Consider the following 12,473-nt stretch of genomic DNA (forward strand, 5'->3'; position numbering starts at 1 on the left):
AGCTTATACTTAGCAGGTTACACCTTTGAACATGGTATGCATTTGTACTAGTATTACCATTACTTGCTCTCTATGTGGATCTAGCCAGTGTCACTTTTCCCCAAAATCAAATCATTTAGCATCGTATTAGCCCAGAATAAATATTCAAAATTTAAGAAAAAAAAGTCTTGGGATGAATTAGAGTTGAGGTAGCCATTTCTCTTGAAGACAAATTTCAGAAATCTGTGATATTTGTCTCTGTGCTTAGGGCAACATTATTACTGTTGCTATATAGAATCTCCTTATTAAAACAAAAAATGTCCCAACACTCAATCTATAATTGGAGGGGAAAATGTAAATAAAAGGAGTTTCTGTTACACACAAAGTTGAAGGTTGTCCCTGAGAGTCAGTTGCATTCACACATTATATTGCACACAAACTCACATCTACATCTCACTCAAAACAGAACCTTGAATAACAACTATTATTATCACTATCAAGACTTTGAAGAAGACTCTGTTGATGTTTGTTGACTTCTTTTGTAAAACTAGTTGGAGTTAAAGACTTTGTAGCTCCCATAAAGCTACCTACTAACATGATCTTCCTTTCTCATTTTCTTTTTAAAATGGTTTATACATTATGTATGTACCATATGCCCATATGCATGCTTAATTTCTGGAACAAAAGGGCATGTTTTTAGAAGACCATAAAGTAGCTGTTGGGACTATGAACATATTTAAACATAATGAAGATTTTAATAGAATAATGTAGAGTGAGCCACTTGGATAAAACAGAATGTAACACTACCTGCTTTATAAATCTTGTTTTAAAAATGGTTTAAATGTCTGTGGAAAAAAACAACTTTATTCTTATTTAAAATAAAAAGGGTTATGCCTTTATAATACCAAAAGTGTAACCACAGCATCTATTTTGAGCATGATAAAAGGCAGTAGTGAAATCATATTTTCAAAAGTACTTTTAGTTTTTGCCATGTAAATGTGACAGCAGTGCTAAAACAATTGCAGGAGCCACTAAAATCACTGTAGAATAAATAATGAAAGATAAGTATAGACTCATTGTTTTTTTTTTTTTTTTTTTTTTTTTCAGTTTCCTTTTTTGGGGAAAGCTTTTTGTTGAACCCATTGAGAGAAACCAGCAGTTCATCATGGATCAAGCTTGACTTCTATACTCACATGTCTCAAGGTTTGTTGTTTCTGGCAGCTGGTGGCACAGATTATATTTTGATCCAACTCAGTGGGGGAACTTTGGAGGTTCGAGTCAACTTGGGCCACGGAGAAGCTGTGGCTCACTCGGCCAGAGGAGTCAGTCTCAATAACTTTCAGTGGCATTCTGTTGCCCTGAACAGGACTAAAGATAAGGTTTATTTGGTCATTGATGGATCTGACCAAGTTGAGATGGTTGTACCTGGGTTGGACCATAACCTGGACATAAATTTAGGAGTTTATGTAGGTGGTACAGGACTATTGAGGACAGATTTAGGCAGTTATTCCAAGTCATTCAGAGGCTGCATGAGAGATGTTTATTACAATGGACAAAATATTCTGCAGAATATGAAGAGTTTAAAAAACTCTAACAATATTGTTTGGCATTGTGCTGATGAGTTCAAAGTCACTTCACTCAGGCCGATTAGTTTTAACCATTATAGCTCTTATGTGGCTTTCCCACACTTCAGAATGGACTCAAACCACCAGGGCCTAATATCTTTTGAATTCAAGACTCGCTCTAAAAATTCTGTATTTTTATTCAATTCAGGGGTTGGAAAAACATTTCAAAATTTTATAGCAGTGGAACTAATAGATGGGAAGCCAAAGCTTTCATTAAGACTAGACTCTGACACTGTGGAAGTAGTGACACAACTTGTTGCGAATGATGGCAGATGGCATCAGCTAGAGGTGCTGTTATCTCAAACATTGGTTCAGTTGTCTGTTGATGGCAATAAGAACACTTCTCCTTTGAGCATTCATAGCAATATAAATTTAGGGGGTCATTTGTTTATTGGAGGTCTGGGCCCAAAATCCCAGCAACATGCATTGCAGCTTGGATTAATTTCACATGAAGACAATACTAAAAAATCAATGTTAGGTTGTGTTAGAAACCTTCAAGTGAACTCTTTCAACTATAACTATCACCATATTCAGATCTCAAGGCAAATCAGCACTGATTGTGCTTGGGACTTTCCTTGTGCAAGTGATCCCTGTGTGCTCAATGCTCAGTGCACAGAGCTCAGTGGCTCAGATTTCAAATGTGATTGTGATGAAGACATTTGCGTGAGAAAAGAGTTTCAATTGGATGCCAATTTAAAGCTTGAAAATCTTGTTGGGTTTATAACAGCTGGGAATCTGATGGTTAAGGAAAAAACCTCTGCACTTGTCGGCACCAATGTAATCAAAATCAATAAGGATGTTTTGAGAAGCTCAGTTAGAGAGGAAAGTATTGTGTTTTTTGTAAAGGAACGGCCAAGTGAAGGTTTCATTGACATAAAAGGTAAATCCCATCAAGATACATTTACAATTAAAGATTTGAACGAAAACACTGTGTATTATAGACATCTAGGAGGCAAAGTTAAACAAGACAGCATAACCTTTCAGGTCTCCTTCACACTCCTAACAAAGGAGCCAGGTTCCACATCTGAACACTTTAACTTTGTTTTACCTGTTACTATTGTTAGCAGCCCAAATTTGGAAGTTTCCTTAAAAAGTGGTCAAATCTTAAATATAACTTCTGGCGCAATTCTTCGAATAACTCCGTCTATTTTAAATGTGAAATCTTCAGGTATAGATCCTACTTTGTTGAGATTTTCTGTAGTGTTCTTGCGTCCAAGTCCAAGTAGCTTTGAATCTTCAGAAGCACAAAAGAAACAAATTTTATCCTTTCTGCTCAAAGATGTCCAGGATGGAAAAATCTGGTTCAGACACAAGGATGACAGTATAGTGTACACCAAAGTGAATGTTACTGATGGTGTCTCCATAAGTAATGCTGTTGACTTGCGTTTCAAGGTTGAAGAACTGAAACTGATCGTTCGTAACAATACTGGAATTAATATAAACTATGGTGCCCATTATTTGATGACAGCTAACAATCTAAGCACCACAACAAATGTTCCCCTTGAAGAGCTGGAGGTAAGATACAACATTACCAAACCTCCTACTCAAGGAAGCATCCAGCGACTAGAGTATAGCACATCACAGTGGTCCAATGTCACCACATTTACCCAGAGGCACATTGATGCTGGTCGAATACGCTATCTACACATGCCAGGCAAGAGCATTGCTATGCTTGACAATTTCACTTTTGAAGTTGTGTCTAAACACCAGAAAACTGAACCTCAAGTATTTAGGATAACATTCAAACCGGTCACACTAACCATTGAGCAGAACTATAATTTGATTTTATATAATGTGCCCTATGGAAAACTTACTAATAGAACTCTGTTAGTTGTAAGTGGGTCACCTGATTTTAAGGCCAACAACATGGAGTATACATTGGTAAGAGCCCCTCAGTTTGGAACTCTTTATTTAATCAAGCAACATGTCAGCACCAATATTCCTTTTGAGGAGTATCAGAGTCTACAGTTGGAGGGTTCCTTTACTCAACAAGACATTAACAGTGGCTTTGTTTACTATAAAATAGATAAACCTACATTTGAGAGAAAAACTGACTATGCGGATCTACATGCATCATATTTTGGATTCAATATAATGGTTCGTGCTATGTTTGAATTCTCTCCTAAACAGTTGACTGCAAGGCTAATAAATAATGGCCTTAAAGATGTCCCTGAAGGTGGGTCAGCCACAATCACTGGAAATGATTTATCTTTAGAAATTGACAGCTACAAACAGTTTAAGTTTTGGGTTATAACAGGCCCCAAGCATGGATCGATAAATATTCAAGACCCTGCCTCTTCCACCATCTCCCAGCATAATGTCACATCATTCACCATGTCTGATATCTTGAATGGTCGAGTTATTTATAGCCATGATGACTCAGAGAATGGAGCAGATTCATTTACATTCTTAGTGAACCCTCAGATAGAAGACTCGGATCTGGATGCAGCAGGGGAATTTCAGGAATTGTCTGGAACCTTTAAGATCATCATGAAAATGAATAATGACAACTCTCCTATAAGGTCTGTGAATAAAGTATTTCACATAGCAACAGATCAAACAAAACTCTTGTCTATAGATGATCTTGCTTTCAGAGATCCTGATATTGACTTTGATGACTCCAAGTTGGCATATCAGCTGCAACCCATTCCTAATGGAGAAATAATTAATGTAATGAGCAAGGAACTTGTCTTAAATTTTACCCAGAGTGATCTGAAAGAAGGGAAATTAATGTTCAAACACAAAGGAGAAACTTATGCCCGTATTCCCATATCTGTATCAGATGGTAAATTCTTTACAAGCAGTCTATTTGTTGTTCAGGCCTCACCACCATACATCAAAGTTGTGAATAACACTGGAGTGGAAGTCAAACAAGGAGCTTCTGCTGCAATTTCTAGTTTTAACTTGAGCCTGGAAACTAATCTAAATTTAAATCCTGAAACAATCATTTTCAGAGTGGTTGAAGCTCCAAAATATGGTATCATTCGGATTGATGGACGCAATACAAATGACTTCAAATACCAGGATCTTATAAAGGCTAAAGTTCGTTACTGGCATAATGGGGGAAATAGTCGTGAAGACAAAGTAATTTTTACAGTTCAGCTGGAGAGTTTGCGCATTCAGGTTCCATTCTCTTTAAAAATCACAGCAGATGGTGTATCAGATCCTCCAGAAATTATTCACAATCAAATTCTAAAAGTAACTGCCATGCAATCCGAAACTATAACTGAGAATCATTTGAATGTAGCTCACAAGAATTACCCCCCACATGAAATAGAATTTATCATAACTCAATTACCCCGCTCTGGTCACCTGGTTATCAAAGGGAACCCTGTCAAGACAGGTAGTGCTCCAGAGTTCAGCCAGCAGGACATTATAGAAGGACAAGTTGTCTATGTTAGTGACACATCTGATGCACTGTCTGATAAACTGGTTTTTGATGTTGGCACAGAATTTCAGAGCTTGCGGCAGTTAGATTTCCTTATTGAGATTGTGCCGCAAACACTTCAGATGAACAGAGTAAATGCAAAAGTGAGAGAGGGGGGAACTTTGGTGTTGGGCTCCAGCCTGTTACTTTTTAAACCTCAGCTACCCATAAGCTCAAAGGCAGCTTTATCGCTTTACCAGATCCCTGTTCATGGAAAAGTGATGTTGAGAAATGGCCAAACAGAGAATCAAGTGAATGCTTTTACATATGAGGATGTCAGCCGTGGCCGGCTAGTTTATGTTCATGATAACAGTGAAAGTTTATCAGATGAACTTGCCATTAGATTGGAGCATCAAGAAGGGAAGCTGCCAGCAAGGATGATTGTTGTACTGATTGAGGTGACGCCTGTTGACGATCAGCCACCTTTTGTTGTGACAAATGCTGGATTAGATCTGTGGACAGGATCTCTGCAACTTTTAACAAACAAGCAGCTTATGGCTACAGACCCTGACACCAGCAGTGATCACATTGAGTTTCGGGTGTCTGCTCCGTCAAATGGCCACATTGCTTACCTCAATAATACATTCAAGCAAATTACAAAATTTACTCAGCGAGATTTGGACAGTGGATCAATAGTTTTTGTACACAAAGGTAATACTACAAAGTAACTTAAAAAAAAACTAAATGCTAAAGATTATACAAGAAATATTTAATTTCTATTGTTTGATTAGATTAGTATGTACCCAAATTGAAATTTTTGTTAGCAGCATTAGTCACTAATTTAGTAGTTCTAACAAATGGGATGCAACATATATATATTTATCTGGTATCTTTCCCCACATTAAAAGGGTGTGGGCATGTATATTTTACATAGATAAGAATGCAAGAGAGCTTAAAATATTAATGTTGTAACATTAGCTGCCAATGCCTTTTTTTTTTATTCTTCATTCAAGAAATCCACTTCAATGTGCATTGGAAATGTAAATAAAAACAATAGTTCATGTTTATCTTAGCAATGAGTTAAAACCCTGAATACAAAGTTTTTATTTAACAATCCAGACATAGCTATAGGCTATTAAAATGTTGGCATATCTCATAAAGTCAACTGAAAAAATCTGTAATATCACCATTATTGCTGTATATAACTAACATGGTAGGATTTCAAGAGGCTGTATCATCACCGTTCAATTTTTTAAATCTCATTATCATCTCTGCTTATTGTCCAATCTAGGTCTTTATTCTTTACCAATGCCTTTTTTTTTTATTTTTAGCTTGACCAGACAAACATTGTGTAAATAAAGAATATTTAACATTGCAAGCTCATACCAAAAAAAAAAAGATTCACAATTTTAGCTAAAAGCTCAGACATTTAAGTAGCTTCTAGAGATTAAAATAAAAATTTAATGTTAACTTACACCATATAGATGTCAATTATTTTTAACCTTAGTTTTAAACTAAAAAGCTTTGTCAATGTTGCATGTTTATTTCTGCAGTATTTTAAATTTCAACATCTCTACCTGATTAGGGAATTTGAAACTTCAAACTAAGACTATTAACAGTTAGCAAAGCAACATTTTAAACAATTTGTGGATTCTCTTTGATTACTTAAATTATTCTAAGGCAAAAAATATAATTGGACTACTTGTTAACTATGTTAAATATTGAAATGGAAGTGACAAATGATCAAATGACATTTCTAGCTTGTCTTGAAGTTTAATCCTATTTGTCTTCACTCTCATTACAGGTAGTGAAACTGGTACTTTTACATTTCAAGCCACAGATGGCATCAATGCTGACCAATCTCGTGTATTTCGAGTGAGAGCTAGGCCTGTAGAACTTTCTGTCATCACAAACAACACCATCAGAGTGTTCCCTGGGTTTACTCAGCCTATCACAAATGTTTCCATCCTGGTCAAAACATCCTCTAGTAACTTTACACATCCAATACTTTTTAGTCTTCTAGACACTTGGCCTCGTAAAGGCAAACTTGTGACCATAGTAAACCAAAAGCCTGTTGAAATCAGCACATTTACCCAAAGTGACATAAATGAAGGAAAAATATTTTACAAGCATACAGCTGAAACTAAATCCTGGATTGACACAGATGTCATATATTTTGAAATATCCACAGCTTATGCTCAAGCATTAGTCAGCAAAGCTTTGAAAGTAGAGATTTCTTTTTCTCATATCAATCAAGATAACTATCGGCAACTACTGCACATAAAACCTCTAAATATTATAGAAGGAGGAAAAATCACTATAAATAAAGACTACTTGGATTCAACAGAATTTATTGCTAAGATTCGTGCATTCCTTCCAGTGGTAGACGTGGAATTCTCTTTTGCTGTACCCCCAAGGCAAGGCTATTTGTGGTTTGATGGTCAGCAGGCAGCTGTAAATCAGAAGTTCACTCAAGAAGATCTTAACAAAGGTGATCTAACTTACAAACATGACAACACAGAAACTGTGAAAGACCGTTTCAAATTTGCAGTGAAGCTAATAGTTCCCAAAGCTTATGGTGGGTATACCAACTCCGAACAGATTTTCACTATGGATATCTTTATAGAGCCTGTCAATGACAGGGGTTTTGAATTGATCACCATACACCCAAGGATAACAGTGAAACAGGGTTCACAGGTGGTGATTACGCCCAGCAACTTGACCACCATAGACATGGACACAGGCCCAGAGGAAATCAAATACACCATTGTGACCCAGCCAAGTAATGGCATGGTTGTGAAGCTACCTGATAACAGGACACGCATCAGCTCTTTTTCTCAGAAAGATATCAATGATGAGAACATTATGTTCAGACATGATGGAACCCGGAAGTCTAGTGATTCTTTGTACTTTAAAGTCTGGGATGGCCTGTTTGATCCTCACTTCTCCAATATGAATATCTTGGTGATCTTATTGAACATTAATGTAGCCAAAGACAGCTTCGTGCCACTGATCCAGGGAAACAAGTCTGTTACTGTAACCAGCAAACATCTTAAAGTGTCCACCAATGGAGATTATAATTCACTGATCTACAAAATCATACAGAGGCCACAGTTTGGTAGGCTGATGAAACTGAATACACCTGCTGTAGAGTTCAGTCAGGGGGACTTGGATAAAGGTTATATTTTCTACAACCAGAATGCAGACTCCCCTGGAGATGATTATTTCACATGCAGCATCAGGCTTAAGAACATGGACAGTTTTCATGATGAAATTGGCTTTGATGTCACTATGATGCCTTTACTTAAACAAAATCCATTAGTCACCTCTGCTGGTTCCTTTGTGGCTATAACTAGATCCACTTTGGATGCTAGTGAACTGGCGCACATGACTAATGACAACCCTCGCTTTACCATTTCCAAGTATCCCAAATATGGCAAGATAATGAGGCGACACAGGCAGCGCCGTGAGGCAAATTTAGAAAACCACTTTCAGTCTGTGACATCATTCACCTTTGAAGACGTTGTTTACACTCAAATTTATTATGTTCCTAATGATGACACCAATCATAATGGATCTGACAGCTTAGTTTTTGTCTTATCTGCTAGAGGTGTGCCTTCAGCTAAAGGGGAGCTAAAGATACAGCTCAATGAGCCTACAATTGTTCCCAATAGGCCGACTCATACAGATGTGGAGAAGACAACAGCTATTGATGACAGCCACCAAGAATCACAAGGGGATAGTGGCAGCAAAAATGTTTCTCAAGAAGCTGTTGTAGAAGCTGGGGTTAGCTTAGATGAAGACAACAATGGTGTAGTTATTGGTACAGTGCTGAGCTTAATACTTATAATCTGTCTTGCTGTGGTGTTAATTGTGTTATATTTAAGGTGGAGGCGAAGGAATCAGCCAATGTCCTTACACCAGGCTAAAGCGGCCAAGCCTAGGCCGTACATCAGTGGACCACTGCAGCTTGAGCAGCCCAACGTGCACATAGAGCCTCATGATGGGGGACTGTCCTCCCCCATGAGTCGGGAAAGTACTGCTCTCATGAGTGGGAGCCATGGGGCTGAAAGTGAATATATGAACACCACTGATATGGCCAACTCTGGTGAAACAGACAGTTTACACCAGCTGACCAAAGATTCTGATGGGTCACTTAACATCATGAAAGTAGATGTTAGCTACACTATGCCTGGGCGCAGAACAACCCTTGGAAAAGATACTGAGTCTGCATCAGAAGAATTAGACCGCCCTTCAACTAGAGCCAGTGGGAGAGAGTCCAATGCCAGTACAGACCTAATGGATTGGTCTTTGATGGAGCCTGATTTACTTCAGCACTGTCGAACAACAACACCTATACTTAGTTATAATCAATATTGGTTGTAGGTGAAACTGTTTCTTTACATTTGTCTCCACAGCTTTTGTACTGTGTATATATTACGAAGTACACAGCTATAGCATTTAATTTTTATCTGTAAGAAATTCTTTCTTATAGTCTTGATAATATTTAAGATGTGTTGTTACAATGATGCTCCTACAAACAAAAATTGTTTTAATACACAATGACTTTTATAAGATACAATTGTTATTGTTTTTGTGACTCAATGCAACAAAAGAGACTCAGATGTTTGCAGGAATTTTAAGTCAAAAGAAAAACCAACCTAAAAATGGATTAGAAGTATGAATTATGTGTTTTTTTTTATGTTTTTTTATAGTAATTTTCATCATATATAAAGATATCTTCTATAGTGAAATACATTTTTTCTTCAACTATTTCAAACTATTCTACTTCTCCTATGTTGCAACAAGTCACATTTTATTTCATTGAACCTTTACATTTTTCTACTGTGTCAATGTCATTGTTTCTATTGCATGGCCTCGTAAAAATGGCCATTTCCTATTTAATTTACTGATAATTCAATATAATCACACTCTGTTATATCTCAAACCCTTTGATCCAAAATATATTTTGATTGGAGATATTGTTTTAATTTTCTTCTTTGTAAATATTTTGTTACGAAGCAATGCCAGACCAATGTGATATGTTGTGAAGTGGAAAAAAAATCTTTTATTTACATTCTTTTTATTTATAGATCTTAACAACATTTTTTTTGTAATGCTATAGCCAGAGAGGAAGGTGAGGGAACACACTTGTCACAAATAACCTTCTCTAATGCTGAACTCTCATGCTAGGTTTTATTTATTTATTTTTTTTTTTTTCTAGTCAAACACTTTGCTATGTTCAAGAAAGGATTTCTCCACCAATGTTGAATGAGTTTAGCTGACATGTTATGAGAGAGAGAAAAACTCCAATTTTAGCTACTATGTTGAAAACAACTTCGTAGCCAATTTTGTGTACCTTGTCCAATGGACACCACTTGTTTTTGTGTTCTTGTATACACTTTATTTTGATTTGTGCAATGAGTTCATGATGTGTGATCTGTTAAGTCCTCTTTTTTTGTTTTATTTTAAATTATTTCTTGTATCTGAGATACTTCATTGGCAAGTACTTATAGTTCAATCATGGATTTGTTCAATCTTAACCCATGACAAAATCCTATGTGTAATAGGAAGCACTTTAGCATCTAGTCATTAAACACCTACATCCCTTTTTGCTTGCACTTGCGCAAACCAATGTGTCAAGAACCTTTTTTTTTTCTAACATGTCAATCAGCTAGAAAGTTATGTTGGTTGCTTTTTTTTTTTTTTTTGGCTAATATTTTTTATAATTGGACCAATTTAAACAATAAATATTTGATTACCTTTATAAATTGGTAAGAATAATGAATTTGCTTTTTTTTTTAACACATAGAGTTTCATACCACGTACAATGAATTTTCATGATGCATGCATCCACTATTTGGCCGTCCAGTTATCATCTGACCAGGTGACCATTACACCACAGATATACTCAAATTGTTTTCATGAATTAGTTTGCTTAGCTTTTATATGTGGCTCTGGGTTCTATGTTTTACAATACCTAAAGTGCTTGCAGCTTTCTTGCCAGCCTCAATGCCAGAAAGAGGGGAACACGAGAGCTGAGAAAAGTCATTCATGTAGTTATTATATAAGAGCCAGAAGTAATGAAATGGTAGTTTTTATACTGTTTTGAAGCTATCATTAGCTTGTATGCTTTTGTCCTCTAAATGCAGGAATTCATTATCACAAGTTAATTATTGCTTATACTCAACATTTTATGTTATGTAACATTTTTTACAGTCATTTTTATAGTGTTTTTTTTTTTTTTCAATTTGTACCCGGTATTCTATAAAATAATTTCAATTTGTTGTTGAAATCAGAAAAAAAAGGTCATGGACTACACCAAGCCTACACTTTTGTGTAGAAAATTTATTATATCAGGTGCTAATATTCATCATTATTTATTTTTAATTTGTCAGTTTATAATGGACATTAGACAAATACTTAGATATTAGCTTTATGACAAGGTTCTTTTAGTGTATAGTACATTGCACTAAGCAGGTTATATCATCTAAATCAATGTAAGTAGTAATCTTTCTTTTGGGTTACAGTAATAATAAAAATCAAAGGTACACTTTAGAGATTACAATATGATGACATGAAGTGCTTGTTTCCCATAGCAATGCTTCATATCAAATTCTAAGTTTGAAGAAACTGTAACTTGTGCTTTGCTCAGCTGTTGAATGTTGAATGCATTTTGCAGATTAAATAAAAACTGTAAAAAGTCCCTGACCAATTTTGTTTTTCACATTTAAGTATTGACCCTATTTGAACTAGTTGCTAGACCACCCTAAAACTAACAACATAGTTCAGCGATCACACTGCTACATAGTCAGAAATTTTGTGTACATTGTTATCTAATGTAATGTTGCTATTTTTTAAAAAATAATAATGTTTTGCTTTATTTAAGAATTGCAGATAATGCATTGTTAACTTATTGTTTCTTTTAACTTAGAAAATGTCATTACATTACTGTTGGGTGCTGTGCAGGTTAATAAAATCATTCTAAAACATTTTGAGTACCAGTATTTTTATGGTTTGTCATTCCAAAGTTAACTGTAAGTTTTCAAGAGTAAAAAATAACATTTAAAACCGGTATTTTTTTAAAGTTTTAACACCAGATGCTACAATGCCTAATAATTAGTCACTAGATCTATATGTCTAGAAAATGTAATGAAGTCCCATGGAACTGTGTAAGTCAACAAAACTAGATTCAGTAGCTATTTAAACAGTATTTCAATTATAAAACCCTGACAAACAGGTAAATTGTTCAATATTTTGTAATTAATCAATGTTATGTTTGATACAATTATTAATTTTAGTTTTTCTCCAAGTATTGCTTTGAGAAAACAAAGGCAAGTCAATAACTTGGGATGCTGCAACAAGTTGGGATCTACTTTAAGCTATTTAGTTGTACAATAAATATCTCTATTATGTTCATTAAAAACAAGCGACTAATTCAATCAATTACTGATAGGTCTCAATGTTTAGAAACAGTTAAGGCACACTACACTCAAAAACAA

The 12,473-nt window shown here is 35.5% G+C and overlaps 1 protein-coding gene across 4 annotated transcripts in view; it reads left to right on the forward strand.

Moving 5' to 3' along the window:
• Positions 1–11,324, forward strand: part of LOC106078658 (chondroitin sulfate proteoglycan 4-like) — a 29,411-nt gene extending 18,087 nt beyond the window's left edge. For all 4 annotated transcript variants that reach the window (XM_056015569.1, XM_013239610.2, XM_056015559.1 and 1 more), the window contains 2 exons: positions 1,087–5,682; positions 6,776–11,324. In XM_056015569.1, coding sequence (XP_055871544.1) covers positions 1,087–5,682; positions 6,776–9,357 — 7,178 coding nt within the window. In that variant the 3' untranslated portion in view covers positions 9,358–11,324. The remainder of the gene's footprint in view (positions 1–1,086; positions 5,683–6,775) is intronic.
• The last annotated feature ends 1,149 nt before the right edge of the window (positions 11,325–12,473 follow it).

This window comes from Biomphalaria glabrata, chromosome 1 (assembly GCF_947242115.1).
Source record: "Biomphalaria glabrata chromosome 1, xgBioGlab47.1, whole genome shotgun sequence".
In the NCBI taxonomy this organism is placed as follows: domain Eukaryota; kingdom Metazoa; phylum Mollusca; class Gastropoda; family Planorbidae; genus Biomphalaria; species Biomphalaria glabrata.